Genomic DNA, 22,026 nt, shown 5'->3' on the forward strand with positions numbered 1-22,026 from the left:
GAAGGATTGTCTCTGACTCAACCAGCCCAGCCAAGGGGCTGTGCAACCTCCTGAACATTTCCAAGGATGGAGATCCCACAATTTTTCTAGGCAGCCTATTCCAGTGCCTGATCCCTCATAATCAAAAAGTTTTTTCCAATCTCAAACCTACATTTCCTCTGCTACAGCTTGAGGCCTTTGCTCCTACGGTCACAGAGGAAAGCCCATCTCCATCCTCTCTATAATCGCCCTTCAGGTATTTGAAGACTGCGATCAAATCCCTTCTTGGTCTTCTCTTCTCCAGACTAAATAACCCGAGCTCTTACATCCTTTCCTCCTAAGTCCAGGCCCCTGATCATTGTTGTCACCCTGCATTGGACTCTTTCCAACCTGTCCACATCCTCCTTGAAGTGTGGGGCCCAAAACTGGACACAGCGTGCCATCCAGGTGAGTGAGTGGAGGAATCACTTCCCTTGACTTGCAGGTGACACTCCTGTTAATATAACACAGGATGCTGTTGGTTTTTTCAGCAATAAGAAAGCACTGCTGGCTCATACTCAGCTTATGGTCCACTGTAACTCCCATGTCCTTCTCTGCAGCACTGCAGCCGAGCCAGTCATTCCCCTGTCTATATTTGCACACACTTTGTTGAACCTCATTTCACTGATTGTGGACCACTGAGTCATTCTGGATCCTGCCCTTCAGAGTATCTGCAACCACACCCAAATGCTATCTGCAAACTTGTCAAAGATGTCCTATTGGCTTTCAAACTCAATATATCTCCTCTCAGACTACAGTCTGCCAAATTAGGATATCAAAACCATGGCTTTGATCCCGCAGTTTGAAGGAATCCGGGCATTTTTGCATCGCTTTTCTGTCCCAACCACTCCAACGTTCAGAGCAAGCGCAGGTTTCCCAAAGGGACAGTGCTGCCATCTTCACCGTGAGCAACATGAGATGGGGACAGCGTTGGATGTGAAAAAAGAAACGAGTGGCAGCGCAGCCCTGTGGGTGGAAGTGATGCAGACAACACGGGATACCTGGGACGTAGGGATGAAGGGGAGCGAGGCTGAGAAGTACGGATGGAGAGAGCAGCAATGAGCAGTGATAAAAGTGATGCGGGGGCCGGGGAGGCAAGACTGAGGAGGAAAGGCTGGAGGACCCAGGGGTGGGATTTAGACCGAGGCGGGATTTGATCACAGTCTTCAACTGTCTGATGGAAACGGAGAAGACAGAGACAGAGAAGATGGAGACAGGCTGTTCTCTGTGACCGCAGGGGACAGGATGAGGAGCAATGGCTTCAAGCTGCAGCAGGGGAAACTGAAGCTGGAGATGAGCAGGAACGTCCTGACTCCGAGGGTGGTCCTGGTGCCCGTCCTCAGAGGTTTCCGGGAGTAGGTTGGAGATGCCGTGGCTGGGCTGGGTGACGGTCGCCGCGTTCGTCCGAAGCCGAGCAGAAGGCCGGGGGAGTCGGCGCTGTCCGGACGAAGCCGAGCAGGGAGAGCGCAGACGGCCAGATACGCGGGAACCCAGAAGTGCTCCTGCCCCGACCAGGGAGACGCCACCACGCCGGGGCCCAGCAAAGCAGGGGCGAGGGGGCTGCAGGGCCAGGCCACAGGCGGGGGCTCACCCCGGAGCAGAGGCCTGTGGAGCCTTGAGACCCCTTGCAGGGGGATGAGGTCACATGACAAATGTACTCTGTCCAAGTTTGCAGATGACACAAAGCTATGGGGAGAAGTGGACACACCGGAGGGCAGGGAACAGCTGCAGGCAGACCTGGATAGGCTGGACAAGTGGGCAGAAAACAACAGGATGCAGTTCAACAAGGAGAAATGCAAAGTGCTGCACCTAGGGAGGAAAAATGTCCAGCACACCTACAGCCTAGGAAATGACCTGCTGGGTGGCACAGAGGTGGAAAGGGGTCTCAGAGTCCTAGTGGACTCCAAGATGAACATGAGCCGGCAGTGTGACGAAGCCATCAGAAAAGCCAATGGCACTTTATCGTGCATCAGCAGATGCATGACGAATAGGTCCAGGGAGGTGATACTTCCCCTCTATCGGGCGCTGGTCAGACCGCAGTTGGAGTACTGCGTGCAATTCTGGGCGCCGCACTTCAAGAGGGATGCGGATAACCTGGAGAGGGTCCAGAGAAGGAACACTCGTATGGTTAAGGGCTTGCAGGCCAAGCCCTACGAGGAGAGACTAGAGAAACTGGACCTTTTCAGCCTCCGCAAGAGAAGGTTGAGAGGCGACCTTGTGGCTGCCTATAAGTTCATCACGGGGGCACAGAAGGGAATTGGTGAGGATTTATTCACCAAGGCGCCCCCGGGGGTTACAAGAAACAATGGCCACAAGCTAGCAGAGAGCAGATTTAGATTGGACATTAGGAAGAACTTCTTCACAGTTCGAGTGGCCAAGGTCTGGAACGGGCTCCCAAGGGAGGTGGTGCTCTCCCCTACCCTGGGGGTCTTCAAGAGGAGGTTAGATGAGTATCTAGCTGGGGTCATCTAGACCCAGCACTCTTTCCTGCTTATGCAGGGGGTTGGACTCAATGACCTATTGAGGTCCCTTCCGACCCTAACATCTATGAATCTATGAATCTATGGCATCACGATGGGGGGTAAAAACAGGGTGCGGGGATAACGTCATGCTGACGTGTGCCATAGGGTGAAAGGGGGTGCAGGGAGGATGTCATGATGTCTGGCATGGGGTGAAAGAGGGTGCAGGGATCACATCATGATGACATGTGGCATGGGGTGAAAGGGGGTGTGTGGGGATGATGTCATGATGTGTAGCATGGGGTGAAAGGGGGCGCAGGAATGATGTCATGGTGACGTGCGGCATGGGGTGAAATGGGGTGTAGGGATGACGTCGTGATGACGCGTGGCACGGGATGAAATGGGGGCATGGGGGATGACGTCACGATGACGCCTGGCATGGGGTGAACTGGGAGGAATGGGGGTGACGTCGTGATGACGTGACACGGGGGGCAGGGGGCGCGTTACCCGCTCCTCCGTCGCTCCCTCCGCGCCGCGACCGCCAGGGACAGGTCGGGGGGGAGGGGCGGGGTGTGTACAGCGTTCCCATGGCTCCCGCTACTTCCGCCCAGGACCGGAAGTACTCGTCGGAACGCGGAAGTGAGGTCCGGCCCCTTCCGGCCGGCGCTGGCGCTGGCGCTAGCGCAAGGGGGCGGGGTCGCGGCGCTCGGCTACGGCGGCCGGGCGGGGACAGTGCGCGGCGAGGCGAAGCGCGGCGCGGCTGGGCGAGGCTAGACGAGGCGGCTGCCGGCCGGCGGGCGCGGGACGATGCTGGAGGCGGCGGCGGCCGAGGCCGAGCTGGACGCCGAGGACCTGGTGCACTTCTCGGTCGGGGACCTGCCCAGCCGCGGCTACGGCGTCATGGGCGAGATCCGGCGGCAGGGCAAGCTCTGTGACGTCACCCTCAAGGTGCGGGGGGGAGGGGTGGGGGCCATGAGGTAGGGGAGGGGTGCTGGGGTGTGTGCTGGGTGGGGGATGGAGGGGCAGTGGGGCGGGCGGGGGAGGGGTGCTGGGGTGTGTGCTGGGTGGGGGGTGCGGGATGGAGGGGCAGAGGGGTGCTGGGGTGTGTGCTGGGTGTGGGGGTGCAGGATGGAGGGGCAGTGGGGCGGGCGGGGGAGGGGTGCTGGGGTGTGTGCTGGGTGGGGGGTGCGGGATGGAGGGGCAGTGGGGCTGGGGGCCATTGGGACGTGGGGGAGGGTGCGGTGCGGTGTGGGGAGCGCGGCTGGCCCATGCGGTGCTGCAGCCGCAAGCCCCAGCTGCCCAGGGCGAGGGCATCGGCTGCCTGGAGCCCCTCCCAGCCAAGGCAGAGCGAGGGTGGGGGTGACATGACCCGGCCCGGCCCTTCTCTGGTTGAGCATTTGCCCCGTTGCCAGCCCCCGGGCGCCAGGCACGAGCCTCGCGGACTCCAGGGACGTCTTCAGCCCTCGGCCGCGTGGTCCTCCCTCCCTCCAGCCGGAGCCGCTTGACCCAGCACTTGCCGGTGGCAAAGGCGCGCGTTTCGGTAGCTGTTGTGTGTGTGCGTACATGCGCGTGTCGTGCTGGTGGTTACGGTGCAGAAATACTGGCCGCGGCGTAGGAACCGGATGACAGGCTAGCGCAGCGTGGACGGTTCGACGCCCGAGCTATGGCAGGCTTCGGACAGGGAGGATGTCGCTGCTGGGCTGGAAGCGTTCGTCGCGTTCCTCGCAGGCTGCGCGAGGAGTTCGCATCTCCCAGACGTTTTTACGTCACACAATCAGCAGCTGCCGTTGACGCGCCGATGTTGTCGGCGAAGCATCCGAGGCCTGGATGATCTGGGCAGTCATGCTGCTGCCTCCTCCTTGCTGTAGGCCTGCCGTTGGTAGGGCAGAGATTTGCACCGCGTCTTCTGGACGTTCACCTTAATGTGGAGAGACAGGAGTAGGAACCCATTATCTTTTAAGAGCATTATAGTCCCTGCCTTAAAGAGACTATAAGCCAGTGTTTGTAAAGCCTGGATAGGGCTTGCCGTGCTGTGTCATGCAAGTGATCCCATTATGATGCCTGTGGGAGCAGCTGGTGCCTCGGCAGGAGGTGCGGGAGTCTCTGTAGTTGGTAATTACAGACCTGGAGTTAATGGGCACAGGCGTTTGGTGGACACCTATGGTGCTGCTCTCACGCTTAAGGTGTGCAGACTGGTCACTCGGTCGTACGAATCACATCTCGAATTCAGCACTGATACGTTCCTCGGGCGACACAAATGGAGTTCATCCATCCACTTCCCACTGCGTAAGACAAGGGTTGTGTAAATAGCCCTTGTGTTCTTCACTCCAAGTATTGTGGGCGATTTGTATGTAAATGGAGACTATATGGGAATATTCAAGCCTTAAATGAAGAGTATATGGGGATATTCAAGCTGCACCAAATAGGATTCATTTCAGTTGCCCTCAGGATCTTCCTGAGAGAGTGTGTGTTTTGTCTGGGTGGTGACCGTGGGCACGCAGACACGGCACTTCATAACAGGCGGGCAATTAGCTCAGACTGGGGCGCTAATAATGCCAAGGCTGCAAGTTCGATCCCCGTATGGGGCACAAGGTATTTCCTGCCTCAGAAATCAGCGGTTCTCAACCTTTTCTCTACCAGGGGCCGTTTGTAAACCTCGCTGGCCACTGCCGACCCAGTGCCCCTCGCTCCCACCCTGCTGTCCCAAGGCCCCAGCCCTCCAGTGTGTGGGGCATGGGGGGCCCCAAGCCTGCAGCTCTGCCAGCTTGTAAGGAGAAAAACATGGGAAACCGTGGCTTTTCCCTTTAAAGGATAATCTTTTTAAAGTTTGATCCATTTTTTTCCAAGCTTGTTCCCGACCCTTTCATATATTCTTGCAATCCACTTTTGGGTTGAGAAACGCTGGACTAGATGACCCCTAGCGGTTTCCTCCCAGCCGTACTTCTCTGTGACTTCTACGACCCGGTTCCTCCAAATAAACTGCCCCAAAAAGAGACGTTTGGAAACTATTGGATGATTCATGTTTTCGCCGAAAAATACTTCTTTGTCGAAATGGAGACTTTCCCTGGAAACGTTTTCCATTAGATTGGAGATGCATTTTGTAGGATGGAAATTCTGGTCAGGCCAAAACAGGCCAGAGTGGTCGGTCTAGTCCAGCGGGTAGGGCAGTCGCCTGGATGTCAGCCCCAGGTTCAAGTAGCCCCGAGCTTTGGGTGTAGGTTTGCCACGTCAGGGGTGAATGCTTTGGTTGTTGGTTCTTCTGGGAGGTGCCTCTCTCCCTGTTTTCAAGATCTGCGTCTCGGGAGGACAGGCGGGGAGATCTTTGTTCTTCTGTACAACAGCAGCATTTTTAGCATCTCAGTTATTTTTGAGGGGGGATATCCATGTTGTTTCCAGCAAGCATGGTGTTGTAGGAAGAGAAATCACAAAAATCTACCAGCTCATTTGGCTTTTGGCTGGCAGAGGACTGAATGGCCCTTTCAAAAATCAATTTTGAGGCATGTTTCTGCAGGAGGGGCTGAGTTTGAAGTACTTTGGCCTGTGAAGTAGCTGTTCTGTAGATTAAGGAGGCTAAGGCCCCCGTGTCTGTATTGCCTCCCTGGTGAGTCTTAGACCACTGCTGGGAAATGAGCCCTGTTCTTGTCTCTTCCCCGCTCTCTGACATGAGGGAGCCTGGGACGGGTGCTGGGGTGTGCATTCAGGACCCCCCAGGCTGACTGTGCTGCCTAATTGCTAGGTCTGCACGCACAGCTGGAGCAAGCGAGTTGGGCTTGTCTCATGGTGGTGCCGGGCTCAGCAGGGAGGCCGGAGACTGTTTATCAGCCCAGCTCCCCTCGGTAGCACTCTTTTCTCTGAGAATAAATTAATCACGATCATGAAGTGTCCTCCTTCTCTGCCACTTCCACCTGCTGACAGCTGCCTCTTTCAGCGTTGGCTCGCACAGTCCTTGCCAGCTGAGCTGACATTGTTGACGGTCTCCAGCCAAGCCTTTTTTTCCCCTCTTTCCTTCAGTACAGGATGCCTTCTCCAGGCTCTTTAGTATGCATTGCAAGGTGTTGTGGAAGTCAATTTTATCAGATTAACTTTGGAAGTGTCTTTTCAGCCAGTGTAGCAGCCACTTCACTAAGCAGCTGATTTAAGAAATGGACTTTTTCCTTGACCTTGTCGAGGGCCACCCTCAGTGTGTGTTGATGAAGTTTTAAATGTTAAAATGCCTTAACCCCAAAAAGGGCTTACAAAGTGGGTTGCCTGGGAGAGGTTGTATTTGACTAAAGCTCGAGCGAAACCCCGGGAGGAACAATATAGGATGGTTTAAATCTCATTTTTCAAACAGAGGGGTCCCTGTTGGCAGCGGGGCTTAGTGCATGTTTCACGATGAAAAGGCTTGTTGCCATGTTGATTCTCCGATACGGGCTGTCCGAAGGGACGATGTGTACTCTGAAAACCCTTGTGTTCGGTGACCTGGCTTCTCTCCCTTGGCCTTGCCAGGATTAAAGCGCTGCTCTGTGTTTCACCAGAAATGGGAATGAGCACGGTTACTGAGCTATAGCAGGGTTCAGTTCAATAATAGCCCCCTCTCTAATAATGAGCAGAGTTTTAATGGTGCTAGGGGTTGAAAGCTGTAAATGATCCCGTGTGTAGGCAGGACCAACGTTGTTCAGTAGCATCAACTCTTGTCTCTGGTTTTTTCCCCCTTTGAAGCACTGGAAATGATCAAATGAAGGAGAAAGAGAAGCTGAATGAATGTAAAGGGAAGAGGACCTCTTTGGTTAACATGCCGAGTAGTTAGCCTAAAGCATGAGTATTCATTTAGGAGCATCTTAACTCCTGTGCTAAGGTTGAATTTAATCTTTATTGTCATCAGTGGGCCAGGGTTTGAATTTTAAAACACTCAGTAGGAAATGTTAAATGTTAAAAATCCTTGTGTCATCAGTAAAAGTATGGGACTGCTGTTCCTTCTCTCTCTTTCCTCTTCCCTCAATTAACTCCTGCCTGCTTTCTCCATCCCATCTTCTAAAAGCACCAGTGATTACGTAGTTGGAGGAGCCCTTAAGGCAACTCTAAAAATTAACAGAGAACATCTCCGTGAGATGAGCAGAGGCGGCGAGGATTTTACAGCTGTCAGATGTCCTTTTTGGCCATTAGCAGGGTTAGGAAAGCAGTGCTGTGCCACGCTGCATCCGTTTATTCTTTGCTCGTGTTTGAAAGAGCAACTTCGCTGTCGTGACATCTGGAACGGGATTTTAATGAAAGAAACGGAATCTGCCATCCAGGCCACATAAATGCATTAAGTGAACTGGGCATCTGCCACCCCCTCGTTCTTTAATGGAAAATTACATAGCTGAAAATAGAAATGTTTAAGTAATAGTCATAAAAAGAAGAAAACCACCTTATAAGAGTGGCAGCTTTGTGTCAGGTTTGCAGCATTTTCTTCCAGTTTGTTCTTCTTTTGGAGATTTACCATATCTGCGGTTCCAGTCGCTCCCCGGACCAGAGTGCTGTTTCAGCAGCAGATGGCAGCTTGTTTTAGATGTGATTAGAGAAAGAAGTGCTGATTTGATTGGATCTGTCAAATCTCCGATTACTCTAAGCCAGGCTTAGGGAAGTCCGTCACTGCTCCTCACGATCACCTCTCTCTGATAATAAAATTTCCAAGCCGGAAGCTGAGCTGGGTGTCTGGCATGAGCATGCAGTGCTAGGGTGTACCCACTGAGAACTGAGGCTCTTGTGTTTATGCACCGACAATTAGGGGTTACCGAGAATACAGATTCAAAAAAGCCATTCCTTATATCACGCCGTTGACTGGTTAAAAACTATGCACTGCTTTTTAAAACCAATGCAGACTTACTGCCTCTCCCAGCCCCACTTCCTTGGACAACTGAATTACTTGCTGAAATGAAGAAAAAAAATTAGGATGCCTTTAAGGAGATAAATGAAAATGAACGGAGGCTGCTTGGATGCATTCCTCAGTCCATGACTGTGCTGTTTAATTTCCCTTTCTTGGCTATAGGGCTTTATGTTTACTACAGCCAGATCTCTTCCAGTTGCCAGCATCTCCCATCGCTGTCCTCGGTCTAGGTCGCTCTGCAGTTCGCGTGGCCTTGTCTATGTTTGGAAACTTGCAGCAGTACAACAACTTAAGGCCCACTTTTGTTACCCTGGGATGAGTTCTCCAGCACGCCAGGCCTGTGTTTCTCTCCTCCAACGCTGGCGATGTTGACCACGGTTGACTTGCTGCCAGAGGGACACCATATATAAAGCAGTTGCAAAGGATGTGGAGAGGAAGCTATTTTTTTGAGTTTGTATCCAGAGGCTTTTCTGACCAAATCCTAGAATAGGCTACAACTGCCAGCTAACAGATGGTTTGCTTTGGACTATTGCAAAAATACACTTGGCACCCTATGCCTTCGTGTGTCTAGTATTTAAGAATTAGCACTCAGTTTAAACTCCTTCTCTTTTGCAGCTAAGCTGGATCAGGGGTGTCAAGCTCATCCCAGGCCCTCGGCTGGATCCAGATCTGCGGGGGGCCAGCAGCTGTTGTGGGTCTGGTGATGAAAGCCAGGGTCTGGTGCAGTGGTGAGCGTCTGGTTCATATGCAGAGTCCAACCCTTACTTGCCATCCTGCCACCAATAGCCAAGTCCAGTGAGGCTCAGGGGGCTGTGAATTTTGCAGCAGGCCTGTGGGCTGTATGTTTGATGCCTCTGGGCTGGGCCCCTGTTCCTGGCTGAGTTGGAAATGTAACAGGAAGAGTTTTTTGTGCATCTAATCATAGACTTATATGGCCTAGAAGGTATCTCTAGGGTCATCAAGTGCAACCCCCTGCCCAGATGTGGGATTTGCTGTTCCTAAGCCTTGCCCCGCGGCTGGTTTCATTGTCCTGCTGTTCTTGCAGCCAGGAGGTTTTTCCTGAGCTTTGTTCTAAAACTGCTTTGCTAAACCCATTGCCATGCGCCCTGCCCACAGAGAACTACAGTCTAGAGACACGTGACAAAGAACACCCTTTAAATTATCCGTGCTCTTCAGAGTCTTGACTGGTTCAGGGGTAACAATATAGGTGCATTTAATAACCCATACCTGAGCAAAAGCCGGTTACGGTTAGTAACCCCAGCAGCCCAGACAAAACTCTTCAATACTGTGGTTATCAGCTGCTGGGTCAGATAAGATTAAATCCTTGTTAGATGCAGAGCTGTTTCCTAGGATAAAACCTAGCAAGACTTGATTTATCTCTGGTGCACATGACCTTCCCATTTCTGGGTAGAAACTGTATAAAGCAGGTTTTATGGGCTTGCCTTTACTGTAAGAAATCATGCCTTCCTAGAGGCAGATCTCTGCATTGCTGAGCACAATCTTCTTTGCAGCTCTGGCAGACATGGCCACATAGTTGGCTTATGGGCTGTTCGTTTGGAAGGAGGAAACGTGGTCTAATAATGAAAGCGGGGGACTGGGAGCCAGTAGCATCGGGTTCTGGTTTCAGCTCCACCACTGATTTGCTTTACTGGTGATGATCTTGATTGCTTACACAGGGGGTGTCAAAGCACTCTCCTGCAGGCCGGATCTGACCCACGGAGCCATGTCATATGGCCGGTGGAGCTGTTAGAGGGGCTAGGAATTCAAGGGAGGCCTCGTCACTGAAATGCAGGGCACAGAGCCCCTTTACTGGTGTGTGTCATGAGTGTGAAGGGCAAGTGAAGACTGGATTAACCCCCTCCACTGCCGCCTCTGGATCCAGCCTTGCAGGGACCCCCGCAGTTCAGATCTGTCCCAGGGTGCAGGGCAAATTTGACACCCCTGGCTTGCTGCATGGTGAGCTGTGGACTTAGAAATGCTGTCGCTGTAGAGACCTTGGCCAGCTCGCACAATCGCGCTGTGCTCCAGTGTTTCCTATCTGTAACAAGGACACAATCAGATCCTGGCCGCTTATGTCACGGAGGGGTTGCATCGTCCCCAAAGTTATTTGTGGCTTCTCAGATGAGAAATTCAGTCCCCATGCTAAGAATGGCTCATTGGAAAAAACAGCTATTGGTCTATGCCTAGAATTTGTTCTTTTTTTGTCTCCAGGTGGGAGATTCTTTTAAGTCGAACCAAAGATCACACACAAGCATTAGCATTTCTCCTAAGGACATTTTCTCCAGCGCTGGGGGGACATGCTTCTGGGCTATTTTGCTTTCAGCGTTTGGCCCAAAGTTTGCATGTTTCCATGGGCCACGTTGGACTCCCAGCAAGCTGCTGAGAACTGCAGCACTTTGTAATAGTGGTTTTCAAGCCTTTTTTCATTTGCAGACCCATAAACAATTTTGAACGGAGGTGCGGACCCCTTTGAATTGTAAGTGTGAGTTTTCACATACTTTTGATTCATAATCGTCTTTTGCAGACCCCTTAGACATAGTCTGCAGATCCCCAGGGGTTCGCAGACCCGGGTTATAAACCACTGCTCTGTAGCATAACATGCCAAGCCAATCTTAGTAGCACCAGTCAGCAGCCAATGGCCTGCCCTCTCCAGAAGCTCTTCTCGCTCCTGATCTGAACTAAGAAGCAATGGGGCTGAGTCTCTCTAAGCCGCACGTCAGTCAGAAGAGCCGGGTTTTATTCACCCTTGGTATCGCTAAAGCCCTGGTCCATTCATTCTAATCTTAACACCTGTTACTGTTTGCCATTTGGGACTGCACCAGGCGAAAGGTCTTGTTCAAATGGCAGCTAACTGTGTATACATCTAAGCATCTGATCAAGTAGGCTGTATCCTACCAAAAAAAAAAAAAAGCTCTCTTTGAAGGGGTTAGTCTGCAAGGTGCCACCTTGCCCTACCCTCTGATCAGGCCACTTGAAATCATGCCAGCCTGGCAGACTAGCGTGCTCCCACGCTTCACTAAAACCAAATTCCTTCCCTTGACATTTCGCCTCACAAGAGCCAAAGCCCTTATTGAAAACTTCTTCAGCTTCGGTTATGTGAGGCTAGACTGGCTGGCTGCACTCCCACGATAAGAGATGATCCTAATCACGGTTATCCCAAAGTCAGCTCTTGTCGGAGCAGGCGGGTTTCAGATTTACAGAGGCACCGATCCGACTGTCTGTTCAGAAATGCAAGAGTCTCTCTTTGTCCTTCCACGGCAGATAGACTTGCAGGCAGCTTCCTGCCTCGCAGTGCTTCAAGTGAGACCTTGCAAAACCCTGTGCCTATTTAGTCTGTGCAAAACTTAAAAAGCCTTTGCAGCTTTCTTAACAATGCACAATTGTAGGAATCTGGTTGGAATTATGTCTTTAGAAAGAGAAGAATCCTAAGCAGTGTTCCAGTAATGACTGTTTTACATTGTTTTTTAATCTCAGCTCAGCTAGGCAGTGAGATGAATGTTTAAATATTTTGCATAGACTTGAAATCCAAAGCATCAAGAAACATGATGTATTCCTACTCTCCCAAGGTGTTTTTCTCAGTATTTACCTACAGCCTGACATAATAGTTGATTCCTAAATCCTCCTGGAGCTATTTTTCTTTTAACCTGTGGATTATGGAGCATCTTTATGTGATCCTGCAAGATTTTAGGCATATCATTTACTTTCAGACTTGAAAGCAGAGGTCAAGCTAAATGATAGCAGTCGTGGTCCATGAGCAAGGCTTTTGGCAATATAAATCTGCCTCGTTCAAACCTTTTGCAGCAGATGGACAGGTAAAGCACATTTTTATAGCTTGCACCCTGCCTCTTGCAGTGCCGCTCATGAGCCTTGCTTAGGTTGAACTACTTGACAACACAGAATTGCTTTGTTACTGGTTCTCCAGGAATCTCACACGAAGGCCAGGTTGGAGGTGATCCACAGCAGACAATTTTCTGGAAAGCAGAAGGAATGCAAGAAATCAGTCTGGCATATCCACTTGGTTTCACGGAGGTTAAAGTACAGTACTCCTCCTCGTGCGTCTGTCTTATTCCCTTGTCAAAGCCGTGTCACCTCCATCATAAAGTTGTCAGGCGCCCTGATCGGTTCCAGCGCAATGCTTTCCCTGTACGAATGACACTAAAAGTTTCTTGAACTTCTTCTGGAGTAAGAAGTTTCACACTCCACTTCTTACATGGAGTGTGAGCAGAGATCTTTGATCCTTTATCCAAGATTTGGGGGAGGGAGATTTTTATATCAATTGACTGTTGAAATGGGAAGAGATCCGAAGCTGGTCCATTTTTAATCTTTCTGCCTGATTTCTGCTAGGCTGGTTTTGACCCCCAGGCTCCATGATTCACAACTTTTTTGATCCTGTGCCCTGCCTTGGCACGGCTTCTGTAGCTGGAAGGCGGCAGGCTGGAGCCAGAAGTCGTGTTGTGTGGGTGCTTCAGTGCAGTGCCGGGTTGGTGCACAGGAGTGCTCTGCAGTTCTGCCTCCCAAACCAGAAACACAACAGGTTATCACAGTGCTGTGCTCAACCTGATTAGCTCTGTTGCTCGCACAAGACACCGTTTCAAGAGGTGGCATCTGAGTAGCAGCTCAGTGTCGCAGAACGAGATTGCCGGCACATGGGAACATTCACAGGACTGGCATTGCAATAATAGGGTGCAAAAACCTCTGATTATCAAATGAGAAGGCACTTCCTGTGTCATCTCGCCTGCATCTTCTTGACAGAGCCTCTTTAAGATGTTTAACGAGAAAAGACGAGCCCTTTGCACCAAGAGACTGATTGATGACTTCTCAGCTAATGCAGCTTCATGTTGCTCCAAAAACAATAGATGTCTTTTTATTACACCTACAGCATTTCTCTCCGTCCTGAGAAGGCTTTGTTGTGTGGAGCTAATTAGCATCTTAAGGAGATGGGTGTGTAGTACAGAGTATATTTTTTTCCATGAACCTATTGCAGAACCCAGTAAAGGGGCATTGCACACAACTTTCTGAGACGTGGAATAAAGTAGCTCCTTGGTTTGCATACACTGATTCCATTCCCTGTCTCCCTAAATGATAACCTTGTTCCTGAAACTCCAAAGCACTTCGTAATAATGAGTAATATAAAATCATTCATTCCTATATACATTTTTCACACTCCTTTTTGAGTGAATATTGACTTTTTTGCTTGGGAAATAAATGGACAATGGACCCAGTTGAGGCATGCATGCATTATACAAGGCTTTGTAACAGCTCTGTTGACCTACGGTAGTCTTTCTCCCGTTCCTGGTGCTCTTTCAACAGATCATACGTTGGCTTGGTGATGAATTCACATTGAACGGCACTGTTTGTGCCAGGAAATAGTCTGGATCTCTGGTTTGTAAAGCTGGAAATCAAATGTACTAAACTGTATAAAACTCAGCAAGGATGCCCGTGTTCCCGTGACCGCTCGGAGGATGCCTTGGAGCAGGCCGTGTCATCACAGATGGAAGTTTCTAACTCCTAAAATCCTACACGTAGTTCCCTGTCTTCAGCAAACGGCCCTTTGTAATACTAACCGGAGAACACAGCATATTTAAAACAATACCTCGGCCAAAGCATTTCTCCGTAACCGTTTCTCTGTGTGACCTCTTTTGCGCTATAAAAATCCTGTCTTGGGAGCGCTGCCACGGAAAATGCCACCTCTTCGCATCTATCCACATCTTACCTTCTTTGGAAACATCTGTCTCATCTTAAACCAAGCTGCATCTGTAATACCTCTTTTTCTCTTGGATGCAGCAGTAAAGAAGTGTTGTCCAATGAGTGCGTGCAGCTGGTGAATTTGTTTAAAATTAAGATAGAAGGAAGACATCTTTCCTTTAAGTCGGCTTTTAAACAAGCTTCAGAAAAGAAGCTTTGATGATGGCTGTACTTCAGGGTTAATTTAAAAATTTGCCTTCTGTAAAATTGAAACAAATGGAGCACTCTACTGAAGACTCCCATCAATGGTCCTGTAGCTCACTGAGCACAGAAACAGGATTTAACTAAATCACTTTGCTTTTACTAGGCTTTTTTAATCTATCAAATCTGTTGGTGCTTCTGTTACCACTAGGCTTGATCTTCATATAATCTGTATATGATAACGTCAAATTAATATTAAAAATGCACACGAATCTTACAATCCCTAGATCTTCTTAAAATTGAACTGACTTGGCTCTAAGTTAACTCCTCTAACCAGGCAGTGTCTGCTTTACGGTCGCAGGTTAGTTGGGGGTTGGGGTGCTTGCTTTGTTGATGAGATGTAAAAGTGACTTGAGGGACACCTAGTATGTGAATCTGCTTTTCATAGTGTCTTTTATCTTGTGTAGGAAAAACAGGAATTGGTGCACTCGTTTTTTTTAGGATTAAGGAAGACATCCGTTGCTTAATGACCATCAGATGTGCACGGCATCAGCTAGGGTCCATTGCATCTTGCAAACAGCTGCCACTTGCAACCCAGCTACTGCATCTCCTCTGCAGGGCTGCTCTTCTGTCCTCTGTCCCCCTACGCACTCCAGGTACCTGCACCACCAAGTGTCACCAATTCTAGTAGCCAACTGGGCTGGGGAGCAGCAGATTTAGCAGCGAGGGTAAGTAGAGGTTGCAGCAGCAAGGCGAAAGCAGCCCTTAGGGCAGAGCATGGGGAGCAGAAGTGGCAGCAAGTAGCTTGGGTGCTGTGGTGGGCATCAGGAGCATGGGGAAGAAGACTGACCAGCGCTGGGCAGAGAAGGTGCCTGGGTCCAGTCTCACCGACCCCTGGTATAAGACTTGGTGATAGCCCCTGTAGAGAGGACCTCAACATAGATATCTTTGTGGGGTTTGCAAGGCCCGTGGTGATCAGCAGCCTGTGTAGTTGCACCACTGCTAATCATCCAAGTCTAGGCAAGGCAGGGTGGGGTTTGTTCTCTAACCCAGGAGCTGTATTGTGGTCGACTCCTTGCAGTTACCAAGGTAAACGCCAATTAACTCGGACAGTGTAAACCCCACCTCATCTTTGTCTGTACTTCTGGAGGATCAGTCCCAGAGCATTTATACTAATGGCAGAGCAGGGGCTGCTCACAAGTACAGATGAAGAATGCGTAACTCTCATGGGGGAAAAATAATGGATGCACAGCCGAGAACTCAGCAGCTGTCCCTCTGATGTGCAGACCCGTCAAATGAATCGCAGGTGGAAGAGGATGAATGCTCTAGAAATGCAAGATCTTTCTTCTCCCATTGTGACATGCTTCACTTTGTTGCTGCCTCTGGCTTGCAGATCTTCATTCTTGCTTTCACCCCCTTCTGTCTCTTTTTAATGAAAGAGTTTCACTCTTGTCAGAATTTGAGGTAGAATCACTGCAGTACATCCATGGAGGAATACAGCCTTTTAAGGGAGACAATGAAGAAGAAAAACTCTGCCTTCCTTGAAGCATTTCTGCTCTCTATAGTTTTATGCTCTGCTCATCATTAGAGCATCTGAGCAAATTCCAGCAGAGCATTAAGCAACATAATTAACGCCTGTCTTGTTTTCTCTCCAGCTAGGGGACGCGTGTGCAGCAGAGTGCTTTTCTACTTGTTCTTTTAAACGTCTATAATAACCATGTGTGCCTATGTGCATTGGAGGAGGCAAGGTCCAGAAATGCTCCTTGCAGCTGTGGATGGAAGGGCACAAGATTTCAGATGATCTTTAGCACCCATGGGGGTTTGATTCATGGTCTTGGGCTGGCCTCGGAGAAAGCTCTGTCTCCTTTACAGACCAGCACTGACCTTTCATGAAGCAGATTTAAGAAATTAGTCACTGGACCATCCTCCTAAAGGACTAAACTGAGAAAAGCCTTGGTTAGCGTGGGTGGGTTAAATCCTTAATGCTACTCAAGTTTGTAAGGTAGCAGCCAGGACTTATACCATCCATTTTAATCTTATTTTGTGTTTGTGCTTTTTGTGTTACAGGAAGGCTGATAAACATTCAAACATGTTGATTTTCTGCTAAATGTAGCCTTCGCACTAAAATTAACGCTACTGCTTTTGATCAGCAGGCTACCGATTCACTCCCAAACAGTTATAAAGCTCAACATGCGTCTATTCTGATTGTTCGCTTTACATTTTACCTTAAAGTAATGAGGTGCATTGTTCACATTTACTAGATGATTTTTGTGTGTAATTTATCCTAAACTGTGTTTGAATAGAAATAGGAATTCAGTTAAAATGCTTTATTTAAACAAGCAATCTCAAAATATGCTAATACAAGAAAACTATCCAAGCCTTTTGTGCCCAGAGCTGATTTATTAAGACAGGGCTTTTTGTTTAGAGAATTGAAGTGATCATCTCTAGCAGCCATGTCTTTCACGTGTTTAGAAGTAGTAGACCTCATCCTCTTACCCTGGTTTTTCATAGCTTGGAAGCAGAAAACAAACTTTCCTGCTCTTTCAATTCCCAGTTGGTTTCTCAGCTTTGAATGAAGTAGTAAAAAGGCCATTGCTCCTTGTCCTGCCATCTGCCCCCACTGAGAACAGCCCAGCTCCATCCTCTTTGCAGCCCCCCTGCAGGGAGCTGAAGGCTGCTGTTAAATCCCCCTCGGTCTTCCCTTCTGCAGGCTCAATCAGCCCAGTTCCCTCAGCCTCTCCTCACCAGTCCTGTCCCCTGTCCCTCGAACCATTTTCATTGCCCTCGACTGAACTCTCTCCAGTTTGTCCACATCCTTTCTGTAATGGATTTAGCCTTGGATCGTTATTGCATTCAATTTAATTTTAAATGCATTTCCTTTCCAAAAATTAATGCTGTGCTGACGTCAGGTTATAACCCTACTGTGCTGCAGTCTCGATGGCTTTCTATAAGTCACTTAGCCTTTTTGTTGCAATCCCCCGTCTGTAAAATGGGGGTTAGTAGTACTTTCCTACCTCACATTAGATTGTGAAGTGCTGAGATGCTGTGATGAAGGGGAGCTGTTGGAGTACCATACATGGAGAAAAGGATCCATCCCTGTGAAATGGCAGAGATCCTAGGACACTGTCCAGCTACTGGCCCAGCTGTGTTGGCCCAAAAGTCATAGTCTTATTAGAGCCTCCTTAATGGAAAAGGTATACCTCCCTGTGCTGGTTTGGGAGAAGTGGGCTTGCAACAGCTGTGTTTAGGCATGACTAACCCAAGCGTAGTTTCAAACATGTAGGAAGGGCTCAGAAAGCAGAGCCTGCTCAACAGGTCTGACATGGCTGAGCTACTGCTCTGGTATGCAGGCTAGCTGAACAATTAACTCCTTATTTCAGTCCTCCTGAATTGCTGCTATTCCTATCCAAATCCTACCCCAGTAAAACAGCTGCCGAAGTGGGAGGTTCTTTGCTAAAGTCTGATTAGGTATGAACTAGGTCCCAAAGAAGTAGAGCCTTTTATTTTTAATTATGAGCTCTGTAATGTCCCTGGTGGTTTAAGCAGTTCCCTTTTATATCCTAGGAAAAGGTGTGCGGTGAACGTTGCTCTAATTGCTGTCTTCTCCTCTATGTTTAACGCTATCACTTTTCAGGTGAGATGGTCACGTGGGCGTGCATAGGGAATGCATGCCAGGAATTTAGCAAAATTAAGCAGACCATCGGGGGCTGTATTGTCAGTATTTATCTGACTGGGGATATTGTAAGGCATCAGTTGTCTACATTTGGGTTTGAACTGCCTGGAGACTGGATCAAACGGCTGACCTCCTGATTCCTTTACAGACTCATAAGGGCATCCTTCCACAAGTGTCATTTCTGGCTTCTTCGGTGGAACTAGGAAACGTCCTTTCAGGACACTCCCGAGCTCTGTTGAACAGCAAAGCATTGCAAATACTGTGAAGCTGGCAGTGCAGAAAGGGTTCAGTGCAGCCTTTAACCAGCTAAAACCTCATGGTAGTGAAGACGCTGTACTTTTAGGACATCAAATAGAGCTGTCTTGGTCTGATGGGCTTAGGCTGTTTCAAGAGGTGCTTGGAGGAAGTCTTTGAAGGGCTAAAACAAAGACTTTTGCACTCATTTCTGGTGCAGTTAAGATGCTTGTTGGGCATATGTTCTTGGAGCATATATACTGTGCTGATCTGATAGTCAGGCTGTTCACCTGGGTGGACCTTTATCAGGTGAGCATCGTTAAGGCAGCCAACAGTACACAGGGAGTGCTCCCACCTCCAAAGGGAGTGATATGGCAAGCTTTGCATCCAGCTGCCTTTGATTCCCCAGCCCAAATGGCCGGGTGCCCGTGGGCAGCCAAGTTGGTTGGGTGCAGCCTTCAACACGAGCCCCGAGCGGAGCTTTGAACTCATGCTTTTGGGAGCCGTAGCAAGATGCCTTGATTATTCTGCCACCACCATGTACTGGGTTGCTTGGCTTGATCTAAATGCCCTACAGGATTAGATATGGCATATAGACCATGAATCCTTTTGAAGGAGGCTTACATTTGTTTCTAGAATCCAGCACTAGTGGTGTGGGAGTAACTGGGTATCATATATTTCATGGCACCATTTACCAGCTCAGCCTAGAGGCAGTATAATTTGGCCCTCTGGATGCTTCACCATAAGGAAAGCCAGCATTTGGAGGGTCAGGACTATGATGATTTGAGACCTTTTTTTTTTAAAGAGAAAATGTAGGGTTTTTTCCCCAAAACTCAGTGGAACTGCTGCTTTCTCTTGCCATTTGCTAGTTCTGATTCTTGCAGTACTGTTGATTTTAGTGCTGTAAGAACATGATCTTTTGTTCTTGTGAGGAAGGTCATAATTAATGCTATGATTCAGGTGGGGAAATTAAGGCATAGAAGTGACTCCCTTGGGTCATGGTCATGTGAGTAGTCTGTGGCAGGTAGAGATCAGAAAAGAGACCCCAGGATCACACGAGGCCACCAAATGTGGGGCCTTAACTACAAGCTGGTGGAGATTTTCATGTTCATGTTCTTCTCATGTACTGTGCAATTCCTTATGCGTGTGTGTAATGCCATACACCATGTAATGCCGGCTGATGTAGTCGGGGCTGGTCCTGGTTTGAGCAGGCGGATGGGCTAGGTGTGACCTCCCAAGGTCCCTCCCAAACCCTCATTTTCTATGATAACCTGGAGTTTGTCATCATATTGCATGTTCACTTTATGTGCATGAAAGTGATTGTCCAGAAAAAAGATTTCTCTGATATTTGCACATGTACAGCTGGGTCATTGGCCCTAATGAGAAACAAAAAGCATCAAGAGAGTCTGTGGGGTTATTAGGCTTTTCACAATGCATAAGCGTTCTGCGGGGTTGCAGTTCTTTGACTCCACTTTCTTCCTGTCTGTGGGCTTCTCATATAAGTCCTACCTTTTATCTTAATGTGCTGGTGTGTATGTGTTGAATGGGTAGTGTAGGCCCACAGCCCTGGGTCATTTCCAAGCAAAAATGGGTTTATAAAACCACAGCAGGGACCCTTGTTCTTAAAATCAGTGCAAATGTTTAGGTAAGGCACTTTGCTGCAACTCTAGAGACTTGGGTTCAATAACACAGACTGCCTAGGTGAGCCTCGAGCAAACCACTTGCCTCCGTGTGACCGAGGTCCCCATCTCTTTTGGATGCGGTGGACCAGGACAGTGGTAACGAGGGCCCGTAAGCACCAAAGCTAAGCTGGTAGAAATATGTCCCCCTAGTTACTACAGCCCAAACAGCTCTGCTGCCTACTTGGTTTGACTAGGTGCTGTGACTTTTTTTCTGTAATCTCCCCAAAACTTAACTTTTTCCCCCCTTGCTTGAAAACCCTGGTCTTCTCTTGCTTTGATTAAGCATCATCTGCGCATCAGGTGTGCTCAGGCTGCAGATGATGGAGAACTTCCTTTTCAACCACGCCGCATCGCTCCATCTGTCCAGCCACGGTCCCCTCCCACCGAAGCTCCTGACCTCTACCACAGTCGATCGCATTTGCTGCTCTTGCTCTGTCTACTCCCATCCTCACAAAAGTGTCAGATCTTCGGCCCCTGCTACATGTTACATATATTAGACAATTAACTGGTGTGTGGCATAATAAATTTTAGACCAGCCACAAGTACAAAGTAATTATCACAGGATAAACATGCCTCTCCAGCTATAAAAAGAGCCAAACAGCTATAAAATTAGTGCTTGAAAATGGGTGACAACTCTAGAGCTAGTTTCTGTCCAGCTTTCATTTGAATGTGTAGCCAGGCCCTAGCTGTTCCTATTTCTAAACCCTTTCTGATCCCCGCTTGGTGCACCTACATGTGCACTTTAATGCGCATTAGCTTATTTTAATGTGCATTAAAGCATCATAAAACGTGTGGGTTTTGCTAATGCATATTCAAATAGGCTAACGTGCATTTTTCTAGCGCCTCACAATGGAGGTATTAAATTTAATGTGCATTAGCAAAAGAGCATTAACGTGGGTTTATTAGCGCATTCCCTAAAGATGGGTGCACGCCCTGTCTTTCCACTTCCGTTCCTACCATTGCCTCCTTCCCCCCCACTTTTCTTCCTGTATTTTTTTTCATGCTGCCATTATTGCATCCCAGCCCTCGCTCTCATTTTCTTTATAAGAAGTCCTTCGTCTTTGTCCCCAGTGCGTTTGGTCTCCTGCTTTGTTGTCTGGTGCTTGTATCTCATTTGGCTCAATCCAAGCTCACAGTGGCAGGAAATAAGTACTGCATAAATCAAGGCTTCCATATAGTCATATAGAAAGTGATATAGCAACATATTCATGTGACTTGTGTGATGGAAAAATAACAAAGGAAATACTTGCAGATTGGACCTTGTGCGTGGTATTTCTGGCAGTGCTTTTTAGAGCCCTGAGACTGTCTTGATCCTTTTCAGGCTCGATAAGTTTGAGCAGGCCAAAGATGGAAATTTCTTCCTAGGTACAGATGGGACTTATCACGTTTCTATAAAAATGTGACTTTATCGTGTTAGTGTTGTGAAGAGGTGAGGTAGCATCTATATAACCTAATGATTTGGGTTCACGTTTAATTTTTTTTTCCTAAGGATGAAAGTTGTAGAAATGGGAAGACGTAGTAAGCCTCTTGATGGTAAATAGAATATTAAAACTTACTGCTGAAGGTAATAATAGCTTAAGGATATTTCAAGAAAATATTTAATTGATTAATTTTGCATGGCATTGATAATCTGCTATTTGTTTGGGCATCCCGCTGCTAAGCAGCTCGTTGCTAACTTTGGTGACTCCTCTCTGGGATCATTTGTCCACCTGCTCTTGGAGTTAAGGCTGCAGTGATAGGGCAAAAAGACACAAACAGACCTTTTGCTAATGCACAGGCTAGAAATGAGAGTCCGGTTAAGGCTCTATGAAAGAGCTAGCATGAGCTACTTGTGCTCTATGAAAAAGCTAGTGTGGACTACTAGGAAAGAGCTGGCATGGAGAAAACGAGCACTGATGGATCCACTAGAGATGGCGGAGGGGAAGATGGCATTAGACTGAAAGAAAATGAACCAGTGAGCATTTGGGACACAATGAGGATGACTGAAAGCAGCAGTGTGGCCTGAAAGCACAATATGGAAGTCCAGAAATAAAAAGATGTAGACTGTAGCTGGCCATTGGCTTGGAAAGACTGGCTGGGGAGGGGGAGCTGGTGGGTGATTAGCCCAGCTTTAATTCTTTGGAATGACTGGAATTTGTGATTCACGGCAGACCTTGCAGGCTTCCGGACCGGAGGGTGTTTTGGGAGCAGATGGGTAATGTGAAAATCATGGTTGTAAGCTGTGCG

At 48.6% G+C, this 22,026-nt stretch overlaps 2 protein-coding genes across 4 annotated transcripts in view; one reads left to right on the forward strand and one right to left on the reverse strand.

Moving 5' to 3' along the window:
- Positions 1-3,089, reverse strand: part of KIF9 (kinesin family member 9) — a 53,490-nt gene extending 50,401 nt beyond the window's left edge. The window contains exon 1 of the mRNA XM_014596095.2: positions 2,985-3,089. The gene's annotated coding sequence lies outside the window, so the exon portion shown is untranslated. The remainder of the gene's footprint in view (positions 1-2,984) is intronic.
- Positions 3,090-3,183: 94 nt separating this feature from the next.
- KLHL18 (kelch like family member 18) overlaps positions 3,184-22,026 on the forward strand; it is a 58,642-nt gene continuing 39,799 nt past the window's right edge. For all 3 annotated transcript variants that reach the window (XM_059729258.1, XM_019496629.2, XM_014596094.3), the window contains exon 1: positions 3,184-3,425. In XM_059729258.1, the coding sequence (XP_059585241.1) occupies positions 3,285-3,425 (141 nt within the window). In that variant the 5' untranslated portion in view covers positions 3,184-3,284. The remainder of the gene's footprint in view (positions 3,426-22,026) is intronic.

Source organism: Alligator mississippiensis, chromosome 5, assembly GCF_030867095.1.
Source record: "Alligator mississippiensis isolate rAllMis1 chromosome 5, rAllMis1, whole genome shotgun sequence".
Lineage (NCBI taxonomy): Eukaryota > Metazoa > Chordata > Crocodylia > Alligatoridae > Alligator > Alligator mississippiensis.